This window comes from Notolepis coatsorum (genome assembly GCF_963971535.1).
Source record: "Notolepis coatsorum genome assembly, chromosome: 2".
Classification (NCBI taxonomy): domain Eukaryota; kingdom Metazoa; phylum Chordata; class Actinopteri; order Aulopiformes; family Paralepididae; genus Notolepis; species Notolepis coatsorum.
The window spans coordinates 74,271,902-74,286,078 of record NC_140166.1 but is presented as its reverse complement, the minus strand read 5'-3'; the positions used below and the strand labels follow the sequence as shown (position 1 = coordinate 74,286,078).

Here is a 14,177-nt window from a genome sequence, read left to right as displayed (position 1 = left end):
CGTTTTAAATGTAATAGTTACAATTTCTTTAATTGAATCAACTTGAACTAGAAAAGTAAATACAAACTAAATTAACAATGTAAGTTACATTGTTAATTTAGTTTGTATTTACTTTTAGTTTAAGTTAATTCAATTAAAGGGGAACTATCTTATAAATGGCCTTTTTGAGTGTTTAGCATTGTTTCCTAGCTATGTGAACTTATATTAATATGATCTATGTCTCAAAATTCTCATATTGGCGCATTCTTCCAATTCTCCTCTCACAATATTCACCCTCACTGAACTGAGTCGTTTGAAAATGTGCCTATATGTGATGTCATATAGTCACTGCTGCATGTTAATGTGGCTCCTCAGGCACCTGCACCCCAGTCCACATCAGCTCAAAACAGCTCGAGATCTTGAGGTAGAAAAATGCTGTTTTTGAGGACTTGATTAGAAATACAAAACAATGAATAAAAAAAATATATATATTACAGAGGTGTTCCATAGACTCACAGGAATTGTGTAAAAGTGCCCAAATAGTGAAAGAAATAGTAAAATAGTTCCCCTTTAAAGAAATTGTTTTACACAAACACAAAAGCAAACTTAAAATAATCAGTGTTAGGGATTGTTAGCAGAGGGCCCAGGCGCAAACAGATACGAGGGAGAGGTAAAGGTAGAGGTAAAGGTAGATTGCCAAAAAATGAGCACTGCTCCTTTAATTCGAACACTTCGAGCCAAGGGTGAAGTGTAACAAAAATACTTCCAAGGGCAGTAGCAAAACAAAACAAGGTATAGCTCAGCAAAGACTGGCAAGGGCAAAAATACAAAACAAAGAATAATCTCAAAGAGAGCAAGTCCAAAAACACAACACTAAATGACACTGGGAAACTTACTATGAACTCAGGAGAACAGCACATGAAACAGGGACGAGGATATCAAACATGGAACCGAAACAATGAACCGACAATAAGAGTAGGGAACACACACCAGATATAGGGGAAACAATTAACACTAGAGAGACAGTAGGGCAATTAGCAAAATGAGACACACAAGAGGGAAAGGGCAGAACTAACAGGAAAACACCAGACCAATGGGGAAAATAAACAGGGAAGCAAACAGAACTAACTACACAAGAAGACTGAACAATAGACAGAGTAAACAAAACATACAAGGAACTAATAAATAATTACAAAGGGAACGAGACTAAAGACAGAACACAGTTAAACAACACAGGAGACAATAAAAACGCCAAGAGAGTAAGAATGTCCAAAGGTGGGGGCTGTTGAGGAGAGTAGGAGGCAGGGAAAAGTTCCTGCAAGGGTGGGGGCTGCTGAGTAGAGTAGACAGGGAAAAAGGGTTCAGGGACTGGCGAATCCTCACAGTACCCCCCCCCTCCACAGACGGCTCCCAGACGTCAAAAGGGACCGTCCGGGAACGGGCAGGACAGGGGGCCGGGAGAACACAGGGAGAGTCCGGGGAAAAAAAGAGTCAGGACGGACAAGGCCGGGACGAGCGACACCGGGGCAGGGGAGCGGTGACAGGAACCCAGGAGGGGCACAGGAGAAACGGGGCAGAGGAACGGGGCCGGAGAGGGGAGAACGGGGCACGGGATCAGGAGGACCGGAGACGGGGACAGAGGCCAGGAGAGGGGGTCGAGGGGAACTGGTAGCAGGGACAAAGGGCCGATGAGGGGTTCTGGAGCAAAGGGGCGAGGGTGACAGGCCCGGAGTAGGACCCCAGGCAGGGGCTCCTCCAAGCGCCGGACTCGGGACCGGACCAGACGAGCCGGAGCAGAGGTGCGAAGGCGACGACCTCGGAGCAGGACCCCCGACGGGGACCACCCCAGGCGCAGACCTCGGTACCGGGCGCAGAACCCCGGATGGGGGTCTCTGCAGATGACGATCACGGCGTAGACCACGGAGTCGGACTGGACCAGAAGAGGAGTCGGGACCAGATGAAGAGCCGGGACCAGACGACGAACCTGGACCAGATGAGACAGGACCAGACGAGGAGACGGGACCAGATGACTCTCCAGGTGCAGATCGACCTCGGTGCAGACCACGGCGACAACCACGGCGACGACCACGGCGAAGAGCTGGACCAGACGAAGAGCCGGGGGCCAGTCGAGGAGCCGGAATCAGTCGAGGAGCCGGGACCAGTCGAGGAGGCCGGGTCAGGCGTGGGAGCCGGACCAGTCGAGGAGGCCGGGTCAGGCGTGGGAGCCGGACCAATCGAGGAGGCCGGGTCAGGCGTGGGACCCGGGGCTAAGCTAACAGGGGCTAGGCTGGCAGTAGAGGCTAAGTTAACTGAAGAAGCCCTGCTAACTGTGAGGGCTTTACTAGCCTTTCTAGACTTGCTAGCAGTAGCAGGGGGAGCTAAGCCTGTACTAAGGGCCGGAACCACACTGAGTCTCCTAACTGAGGAAACCAAAGGTTTAGCTGTAGGGCCTGTAGAACTAGCAGTGGCTAACCTAGCAGGGGAAGCTAAGGAAGCAGCTGACACGGCTATATTGGCTACAGGGGCTACAGGACCTGGGCTAGCAGGGAGAGCTGAGGTGCTAGCTTTAGGTGCTAAGTTGCTAGCAGAAGAGGCTAAACTAGCAGTCAATGCTGAGCTAGTTGCGAAAGCCTGGACTGTGTTAGCAGAGCTGGGGTTAGCACTACTAGCTGCCGAAGCTAGGCTAACGGCTGGGCTAACAGCCTGGGCAGTGTTCACAGGGCGAGAGTTAGCAGAACTAGCTGGGGAAGTTAGAGTAACGGCTGAGCTAACAACCTGAGCAACGTTAACAGGGCTGGGGTTAGCAGCATTAGCTGGGGACGCTAGGCTAGCAGTAGGTACCCTAGCAGGTGACTGAGGTGAGGCTATGCTGGTGGTAGAGGCCTTACCAGCAGTAGGGGCTTGACTGGAGGCTGGAGGCTGGAATAGGCACTTGATCCAGTGTCTGCCATGCTCCTCCATCTGTGGGGCCAGCTCAGGGTGCCACTCCCTGAGTGAATAGAGCAGACGCAAAACCTCCTTCCTCTCCTCCAAGGAGGAGGAAGGAACATCCCCCAGTCTGAACGCCTCCAAGGCGCTCAAAGCCTCCCTCGTTCTGTTCGCTGGGTCCAGACATGGTCAGTTCATTCTGTTAGGGATTGTTAGCAGAGGGCCCAGGCGCAAACAGATACGAGGGAGAGGTAAAGGTAGATTGCCAAAAAATTAGCACTGCTCCTTTAATTCGAACACTTCGAGCCAAGGGTGAAGTGTAACAAAAATACTTCCAAGGGCAGTAGCAAAACAAAACAAGGTATAGCTCAGCAAAGACTGGCAAGGGCAAAAATACAAAACAAAGAATAATCTCATAAAGAGAGCAAGTCCAAAAACACAACACTAAATGACACTGGGAAACTTACTATGAACTCAGGAGAACAGCACACGAAACAGGGACGAGGATATCAAACATGGAACCGAAACAATGAACCGACAATAAGAGTAGGGAACACACACCAGATATAGGGGAAACAATTAACACTAGAGAGACAGTAGGGCAATTAGCAAAATGAGACACACAAGAGGGAAAGGGCAGAACTAACAGGGCTACAGGAAAACACCAGACCAATGGGGAAAATAAACAGGGAAGCAAACAGAACTAACTACACAAGAAGACTGAACAATAGACAGAGTAAACAAAACATACAAGGAACTAAAAAATAATTACAAAGGGAATGAGACTAAAGACAGAACACAGTTAAACAACACAGGAGACAATAAAAACGCCAAGAGAGTAAGAATGTCCAAAGGTGGGGGCTGTTGAGGAGAGTAGGAGGCAGGGAAAAGTTCCTGCAAGGGTGGGGGCTGCTGAGGAGAGTAGACAGGGAAAAAGGGTTCAGGGACTGGCGAATCCTCACAATCAGACAACTTGTGTTTACTTGAAGTTTGTGTGTGCATCATGACTCCTAGTGCACAGCAAGGGAGGTTTGGTGATGAACCTTGTGGTGCGCTCACACCCACTCGCGCGCGCAGTTATACACACACACGCACGCACACACGCACACACACACACACACACACACACACAAGCGCATATACGCAAGTGCAATCTTTCTATCATACACGCTCTTCTTGCTCTCTATTTGTGTGAATGTGCGCGCGCAAGAGCAATTGGAAAGCTGGCGCGCAGCACGGCAGACGCTTGATTCAATCATAAGCAGGTAGACCCCCATCACTAATTCCGAGCCACATTAGTATTCACCTCCACTGCCGTCACACAGAATGAAGGGGGAGATGCATTCAGATAGCCAACACCCAGACACCTAGTCTACCTGCGCTTTTTGTTATGTAAAACGGTGGCCGCCGGCCGGGTACTTATTCACAACGAATGGATACAGCGCATTTTTGTGTGCGCGTACACGCGAGTACACATCCATGCGCGATCGCGCGTACTTAGTTCTGCCTCAGTGATCTAATAACACGGCGTGTAACAGCGTGTGTGCACGACTGCACCCCTGCACCTCACCCCTGCCCACTTTGACAACCTAGGATGGCTTAGAGTAGACGACAGAGTACAGCAACTTGCAATGGGCCTGGTCTACAAGATACACTACACGACCAAGGTACCCATGTACATGTCAAAATACTTCCCAAAGGTCAGTGAATACCACGATCACAACACCAGAGGGAGCTCCACAAATCATGTTAAACCCAGATTCGGCTCAAACAAGGGACTAAACACGTTTCGCAATTATGCCACATCAATGTGGAACGCCCTACCCACAGCTGTAAAGGAATGTGAATCACTACCCACTTTCAAAAACACTCTCAAAGAACACCTACGGGAGACTGCAATTCTAAACTGGCCCCTGCGAATGTCCCAACCCAACCCCCTCCATTGTACAGTAAATGACCAAGTATGGCTTTGTCAATATTCCAATGTACAGTGTACAGTGTCCTCAAAGGCTCAAACCGAGTACAAGCCACGAAGCCCCGCCCAGACGTTGGGCTTGCGGCTCTGCAGATATACCCTACTCACTGCGAGACTAGAAGGAGGCGGGCGGTTGGAGGAGGGGGGCGTGGCTTACACTCAGCTGTTAGCCCTCAGCTTCTCTGCTATTGGTTTTCACAGAGATTTTGGTTTAAATGTCTGGCGGAGTCATTGTGTGTGTGTGACGTCGCGAGGGTTCATTCAAGGAGAAGTGTGTCGGGACGTCAGGACAGTTACAGTTACACGATGCTTGTTTATAATAATAATTGCTCATAATGAAAAGTGTTAGGCTACTTATTTTAACTGGTTCCAGAGTAGATTAATAATCCGCATTTAAGCAAGGTAAGGTTGCGATTGATTGATTGATTGAAAATGTTATTAACAGATTGCAGAATGGGTACAATACAGTACGGCTCAATACACACAATTGTTAAGGGGATGCAGACCAGAGAAAGACTTTCGTCTTGTTTACATCAGGGTCCCCCATTTTCAATTCATCATAACATATGACATACATGACATACAGATAGACAGTACTACTGCTACATCTATACATTTATATGACATACCAGATTTACAAATACAGTAGGCCTACTGTTTGTGATACAAAAATTGTCTAAAAAAGAGAATATTATATACATTTGACGTGCATGCACGTTTGCTGTGTGCGATGCTGTTCTGTTTAGGTTTAGTGTGTTGGTGTGAAAGATGGCAAAATAAACTAAAATATGCTGAAGCAGTTATAGGCTAAAAGTTGTTATATATGGAGAGCCATAGTTTGATTATCTGCTCTGTCTGTGAACACGATCTGAAAAAAAGAAGATTTTTATACAGAGTCAAGAATCAAGAGGTTTATTTGTCACATACATACCAGGGCATACAGTGAAATGCGGGTGGTCATGCTCGCATCGATTGTGCAATAATACAATAATAAAATAGACATATAAAAAACAAAACAGGTAAGACATAAGATGTGCATGATAAAAATAGACATGCTAAATTCCTGAGAAGGCACTGGTTCCAATCAGGTACACTACTATAATACAATTTTAACTCTGTCATTATGTTATACTATATCTAAACTATACTATACAAGAACCACATCTGTTCTTTCCTTAAAGTGACTTTTATGTTCCTTTATTCCAGGAATAAATTGGAGAGCGGGACTGAAAACCAATTGGAAGGATGGTGATCAAAAGGCTCCGGACGGAGTACATGAAAAGGTTCAAGGACCCTAAATGGGAGACTCACTCCGCGTGTTACGAGGAAATGTTGAAGTACAGACTGATGCGGAGGCTTCTAGAGAGCTCGCACAACCCTTGGTTCTGGAACGACTGCGACTCAGTGTCCAGCGGGAGCCGCTCTCCTCCCGACAAGAACCAAGTGGAACCCGGACCAGATGCACAATGTGGGGGAGTTGGCAACAACAGTAAAGAGATGTTGCGGGGTGGTCCGACCGAAACCTTGGTACCCAAGATTCCTCTTCCACAGGAGGATGGAGACGAGAGGACTCCTCAGACCTCTGCAGCCAATGGGAAGGGTAGGTTAAATATTTGTATACCTATCTCAAACCCTGCCCTCTTTTCTTGATCCTCCAATCACAACTGTCGCTTACTTTGTTTGTCCGAGGTAAGCGACAGTTGTGATTGGAGGATCAAGAAAAGAGGGCAGGGTTTGAGATAGGTCCATTGTGTCAGCCTCCCGCCTCTGTAGCCTATAGGCATATCATGTTGACCTAATAGCTGTTGACTCTGTCTTCCTCTCAGGCCAAATCCTGTACTCATTGAATAGAAGGCGATACATACATTATTAATTGAAAATGGGGGACCCTGATGTAAACAAGACGAAGGTCTTTCTCTGGTCTGCATCCCCTTAACAATTGTGTGTATTGAGCCGTACTGTATTGTACCCATTCTGCAATCTGTTAATAAAATGTTCAATAAATCAATCAATCAATCAATACAATAAAGCAGAAAGTCCTCATACAATAGAACCCAAAAAACGCACAAGGTGAGTAGACCGTGGGAAAAAAGGGCCCGTGTCTACACACCACTGCGCATTCCGCTCTCTACAAGGGAAACATACGCAAAAGCATTATGTTTGTGTTACCGCTCCCACACCTCGTGGGGTCGGGGGCCGTTGAACACTGACTCTGCCCGCGAGGCATCTCGTGGGGTCGAACTCTGACTCCGCCAGCGAAGCCTTAGCGGCGGGGGCGCGGAGGAGGTCCCAGCCCCATGGACCACTCAAGGGACAGGGCTTTCTGTCGAGTCCAGGAGCTAGGACCTGACCAAAGGGACCTGGTGAGGTAAACGAGGCCGTGGCATCGAGACCACCCCAGGCGTTTGCTTGTGACACCACCGGGGGCGTCCGGTACGCCGTGTATAATGTCATAATCTCGTGGGGTCATAATCTCGCGGGGGTCGTGGTCCCAAACCCTGACTCCGCCAGTTAACTGACTCTGCCACGAACCCTGACTCTGCCAGCAAGCCTGTATCTCGCGGGGTCGGGGTTCAGAGAAAGTGTTTGACACAATTGACAGACGTCATACTCTCGTGGGGTCAGGGTGTCGAACCCGGACTCTGCCAGTGAGCTGACTCTGCCACCGGCATACTGGTGCGTACAGGGGATCCCCTAGTGATGAGAGCGCCTGTTTCAGGCTACCTGCCTCATTACCCGCACCCGTCAGAATTTCACCAAATTGGGGCGGCTGATTGGTGCAGTGGGCAAGGCGCTCGCCACTAACGCAGGAGACGCTGGGTTCGAGCCCAGCTCTCGGCGTTGCTACCGGCTGGCCGGTCGTTCATACTAACACAATTGGCAGTGTTAGAGGGTGGGAAAGCCGTGGGTGGGGATTGGACGTTGTGGACAGCGACTCCTACAGGTCGGTTTGGTGACGCCGGTGCGGCGGAAGCAGGAAGTATCGGGGGCAGCGTGAGCCTCCCACGCGTTACTCCTCGCCACAGAGTTCGAGCTGCTGCGGTGAAAAGATGCGACAGGCTGCCTCCTCGTGTACCGGAGGGGACACGTGATGCAAGGCTTCTGCCCTCACTACAACCGACCAGTGGGAGGCATAGTCTAGCAACGTTCAAGACAGGGGAGGGAAGAATTGGATAATACGAAATTGGGATGGGAGAAAAAATTGAAAATGGGGAGAAAAAGGTGGATAAAAAAAAGAATAATTTCACCAAATTTATACAACACACCCAAAAGGAAGGGTTTATATCCCCCCCCCCCAACCAACCTCATGTAAAGTGAAAAACATACAAGGTGAAAAAAGGAGCAGTGTCTCTAGCCGCGTGTTGATTTACAAGCGAAAAACATACGCAAGCATATGCCTGCTTTATTGCTTGAAAAGCCAAAACACGATAGCTAGCCACCAACCGTGGGCTCTGGGTCTTCGTTTGTTTAAAACGTGTCCACATGAGTCCCCACGGCTCCATTTCATAAGCAAGAATTGCCGCCCGCTATACTTTTACTTTATCAGAAAAAAGGTAGCAGAGCCCTCATTCATTGTCACTCCGTTCATTCATTGTCACATTAGTGAAATGATTACACGTTGTTTCAACAAAAACCTGCCACTCTCAAAAGGGGGTCTTTTTATTTGAAAGGAACGTAGTTTTTTGGGGGGGGGAACGGGGGGTTGGGTGAAAGAGAAAAGGAGAAGAGAGGGGTGGAGGGAGGGAGGGAGGGGGAACCACAGCCTAGGCTCAGTGCCACGCCCATCACCTCCCGCCGCGTGCGGAGCGTCCTCGCTTGCCCCCTCGGGCAGGTGGCCCGGGACCCCGACTCTGCCAGCGAGGCATCAAAGAGGAACCCCCCCCCCCCCCCCCCCGCCTCCTCCATGTAATCCTCAGTCTCCATTGGATGTGATGGCAGGAGAGCACGAGGGTCTGCCGATGGGGACGCCGGGGGCCGGAGATCCTCCTCATGAATGAGGGGCGTTCAACGGCCTCCGGGCGGCACGCACTCGACGCCGGCGGGGCTCACCCTCTCGCCACGATCGCAGGAGTAGGGAGCCCCCGCAGCGAACGGCGGAGGTCGCAAGGGAGAAGCGCTGGTGGAGCCCCAAGAAAGGCCCCTCGGGTCTCGGTTGGCGATGCCATCTCACGAGAAACAGCAAAAATACTAAGAGAGAGAAAAAGAAGAGAAACTTCCACTGTCAGCGTGCCTGTAGCTTAGGGCTGGGCGATATGGAAAAAAATCATATCGCGATAACGATATGATAATTTTATTTTATTTCTCGATATCGATAATTATCGAATTGTTATAAATATATAAAAAAAAAGAAAAAAAAAACATTATTTTTTTTTTTTTAACAACAGATGTATGTTTATTTTGCAGCAATTCTTTGTCATTGCCGCCATCTTTAGTGTTACATCCCCTCACACTCCAGTTCTCAGGCTGCAGCTGGTTTAAAAGCTAAAGTAAACCGGCTTCTCTGCTGGCTGTGGCTCCAGAGGAGTTGAACAGTTCTGGCTCTGCTAGTTTATTTTCGATCTTTTGGCGCTTTTTTGGTGGACAAACCACCGCACATGTGCACTGTGACTCGTGACTGGAGTCTAGTTCTGCTAGCACACATAGCCTACTGTGTACAGACGGTTTCAAAATGTATTTTAAATTAGAAAGCAAACAAAATAAATGGACAAGAGAAAAATAAATCTGAATTTGGTCAGTATTGTCATTTGGACAAGCAAAGCCATTACTTTAAGTTGCAGGCAAGAAAGACAAGTCTGTCCACTGTCTCTGGTTTTGAAAACTGCCCTGTTGCAGGTAAAAAAAAAAAAAAAAAAAAAATTCGATTTTTTTTTTTCGATATTCGATATCGATTATTAAAATATATCGCGATATTTATCGTTATCGTTATATCGCCCAGCCCTACTGTAGCTAAAACACTTCCGAATGAAAGATGAGGGAAGGATGAGTACGGCCATGCCCCACGGTTATATATACGTAACCGGAAATGGGCGTGGCCGGGTAAATTAAGGTGCATGTGGCAAAAAGCTTTCAGTAAATACACTAGGTAGGTATTGATGAGTTGTCCAAAAGAGCATAGCAGAACGCAGAACAAGAACGAAATGTAACTGTCCGACACGCAAGTCCAATGAATGAGCCTGAGTCCGTAGCTGCAGTTCAAGGGTATTTATTTTGCTTTCGGTTACATGCTCTTGCAGATGATATGGATTTCGATGGTAAATGAGTAACGTATCGTAGTCAACAGAAATATAGGCACCCTGCCTCACCCTCTCTCTGTAACAAACAAACAGGTATTCAGGTTCCTAGGCACAGGTGATTAATTAATTACCCTTCTTCCCAGGTGACCCACGTCACCCACCCACACCTCCAGACAGACACACCCACTACCACTGGTGACAAAGTGACATACACCTCCCTGCTCCCTACAATATCCATCAAAATAGAGGTACCCTAAAATAGGCATTCTACTCCTCCCATAAAAGATGATCGTGACCTTTTGTTGCTTGAGCCCCCAAAATGTCTGTGCACGGTCCTGTACGCCAATTACACTAGTATAAAAAAGTATAAAATGAATGGGTTATTGAACTGCAGGCATGTTATGTACGTTTTTTTAGATGCACTGAGTATCCACCTAAATATTCAGAGTTGAAGCTAATCATTGTTGGTTGTTGTTACACCTACTACTACATGACATTCATTCATGTCATTCATTCATGTTATGTTTGTTGTGCTTTCCTGCCCCACCCACCCTACTTCCTCTTCATCCTTCATCATCTTCCTCCACCCTCTTCCTCATCTCCACTCTATCTCCATCCTCCTCCTCATCTCTCCTGTATCTCCATCCTCTTCCTCATCTATCCTCTATCTCCATCCTCCCCCTCTTCTTCATCTCTCCTCTATCTCCATTCTCCTCTTCCTAATCTCTCAGCTATCTCCATCCTCCTCCTCTTCATCCTCATCTCTCCTCTATCTCCACCCTCCTCCTCTTCCTCATCTCTCCTCTATCTCCATCCTCCTCTTCCTCATCTCCACTATCTCCATCCTCCTCTTCCTCATTTGGCAGAGACTCTTCAACAAAGCAGTACACCTATATCCCTCTACGTTGGATAATTTGGTTGCCTATTTTATTGTATATTTTGTTTGTCTGTTTGTAACTGAGGGGTACAATTCCCTGACTGTATTGAATAAGTATGGTATCATTAAACCACTACTGAGTTATGTACATTACTACTGGCCATACAGTACACATGTATATGAGATGAACACCCACACAATAACACGGCTTAACAAGAAAGTACTGTTTATAATATTTATTAGAAGAGCACCAAGATTATCTTACATTTATTAAGATTGAGAGTTGCGCTTGTAAGGCGAAGAATGTGCATGAATAGGTCAAGAGCGTAAGTCCATGAGCATATTACGAAGGGGATAATTAATACCACCTGTAGCATAAGAATTATATATGGTACACTAGTAGGTCAGCTGGAGATACTAGGGGGGTTCCCTCCGGTTGTAAGCCAGCAGGGGAGAGGATTTGTCGGTAGCAAAAAGTCTGGATCAACGAGGAATAAGGAGACTCCAGGTACAGGAGACAGTGCAATAATCCCTTGACCCGTAGACAAAGCAACAGCTATTCTCCGGTGTGCAGTGCCGCATGGGTGAAAGCTAGCCAGCCTCAGAGTCCTAGAGGCGGGCTCGACGGTGCTCCTCACAGGGTAAATCCCACACGGTAGTGGGGTAGACGATTCTCTGCTCCAACAGCTACAGGACCAAAGCAATATAATCCAGCCGAAAAGGGCTCTGTAGTCGTCGGTGTAGGTTATCCAGTGTACATATCCACACGGTTCTCGTCTAGGGCTCCTCGGATGACGGCACAAGGTTAGGCCGCCCAGCCTGGATAAGCACACTAGCTCGGTACGATGAAACGTTGGTAATGCTGGTCACTGTATAACGGTAGCCGCAGGGCTGTACACTGCGATGAGATGATCGCGAATTGCCCCTTTAATTGGCCGTTGCGATTGGTAAATATTATCTGGGGGCGGGCTTGCGAGTAGTGCTTTCAAGCCTTGCATTCGCATTTCACTCCTAAATTATCCAAGGCGTGTGATGACGCGATGACGTCACTCACGCGAGCTGAGGAGTGAGCACTCAGCAGGCATGATCAGCGGGAACAATCGACTGAGCACTCACTCTGATAGACTGGCTGACTGTCTGATTTAGCTATGAAGAAAAGTAAAGTTAGTATTGCTTCATATTTTCGACGCGTTCGACCTCCTATAGTGAGCCGAACTGAACTGAACTCAGACACACGGAGAGAGCTGCGGCGTCTGCTGCTCCTCCAGCCCTCCCGCACCCGTCGCTGTTGTAAACACTAGTCTCTAGTGGGACACTGGGACCTCGGTGAGCCTGCCAGCCGGCTAGCTACTGATAGCTCCTGATATCAACAAATGCTGCAGCAAGTCTAGTAGTGCATGATAGCTCGCGTTAGCTCACTGTTCAAAACGAAACGTCCCATTAAACTAAATAGTTCACCGAGGAGTTGTCTTATATAGCAGTAGCTACAGATAGCTCCTGATATCAATGTCTTATGAGTCGATGCGTATTCGAGCTGAGGGCACGCTCAATATAGTCAATAGGGTCCAGCTGCAGCGCCGGATAATCCTGGCCGTAGCTGGAGGCTACAGTATAGGGTCCAGCTGCAGCTCTGGAGAATCCTGGCCGTAGCTGGAGGCTACAGTATAGGGTCCAGCTGCAGCTCCGGAGAATCCTGGCCGTAGCTGGAGGCTACTCGAGTACACACAGACAGTGGAGCTGGTTGCATATAGCGAGCATTTTGACTTGTTGCGTGGTGGCGATGTCTCGCAGATAATACAACTACAAGTATGATTATATAATATATATATTTTATTAAAAAAAAATTATATAAATATTATTATTATAATTTTTTTTAAATCAAAAACAATCGATATAAATAATGGTAAAATTGTTATTTAAAAATTTGCCCCTAAAAAATAATTTTTTGCCCCTAAATTTCTCATTTAGGGTTGCCCCTAGTGAAAAAGCTTAGCGTACAGCCCTGAGCCGCACGATACACTATACATAATAGACTATTACTTAATAATAGAATAGGCCGAACTCGACGATACAGCGTTAAACTCTGACACTTCAGCTATCAATTCGCACGCGGTCTCAAGGCTCTATTTCGGGGCAAAACGGGCCCCCTTCACAGCACGTTGTATCGTGGTGTGAGGCTTCAACTTATTGGTTAACATACTGCTGTATCCACCTGCAACGTATTTATACGTAAGGTGAATAATCTAGTACCAGCCTAATTTCTGTCCCATATTACTGCGCAAAGCCGGGCATGTACAGACATGTCTTAGCGGTGACTTTGAACTAGACATTGGGGGGTATGGCCGTGGCGCCTAGGGGGTCGCTGTCCAATAGGAGAACGAATATTATGGTCTGGCCTAGTGTTGTCAAAAATATCGAAGTATCGATACATATCGATACTGAATATTTAAAACGGCTTCGATACTCATTTCCCGAAGTACCGATACTTTCTGCAGTATCGGTACCAGCTGGCTTGCTCCCGCAAGTTGTTGACAGACAGACGCGCTGCCAGAGCGCCCTTCCGCCTCCTCCTCCTCCTCGCTCAGAGCAACAGACACAAGCTGCTGCAGCCTCCTCCCTCTCACAGCCGGGCAGCGCAGCCCTGTCTTCAGTTTGTAAACAACGCTATTATTAGCTAACGTTAGCTGTCGTGGCTATCGTTCTGGGAGCTAACGTTAGTAGTACTAGGCTGGTGCGGGCTAACTGGCTATTGTTCTGGCAGCTAACGTTAGTAGTACTAGGCTGGTGCGGGCTAACTGGCTATCGTTCTGGGAGCTAATGTTAGTAGTACTAGGCTGGTGCGGGCTAACTGGCTATCGTTCTGGGAGCTAACGTTAGTAGTACTAGGCTATCGTTCCGTGATTTGTTTACTTGGTAACACGGGTTGCTAAGGAATTTAGGTTCGAGGTTGAAGAAAGTGCACTTTAGCTGTCGTTCCTCCGTTAGCTTAATGCTAGCTAGCCACCTATTACTCCGCTAGACCTAACGTTGGAAACGGAGTAACGTCAAGCCGAGCCCACTACACCAGTACACACATGAACTCGACACAACTACCCCATTTCCAACGTTAGGTCTAGCGGAGCCGGAGCCCATCCTACACCAGTACACACATGAACTCGACACAACGTTACCCCGCCTCCATGAA

At 47.8% G+C, this 14,177-nt stretch overlaps 1 protein-coding gene across 1 annotated transcript in view; it reads left to right on the top strand.

Moving 5' to 3' along the window:
- ccsapb (centriole, cilia and spindle-associated protein b) overlaps window positions 1-14,177 on the top strand; it is a 48,298-nt gene that overhangs the window by 21,584 nt on the left and 12,537 nt on the right. Inside the window, exon 3 of the mRNA XM_084307939.1 lies at window positions 6,089-6,482. Coding sequence (XP_084164065.1) covers window positions 6,128-6,482 — 355 coding nt within the window. The 5' untranslated portion in view covers window positions 6,089-6,127. The remainder of the gene's footprint in view (window positions 1-6,088; window positions 6,483-14,177) is intronic.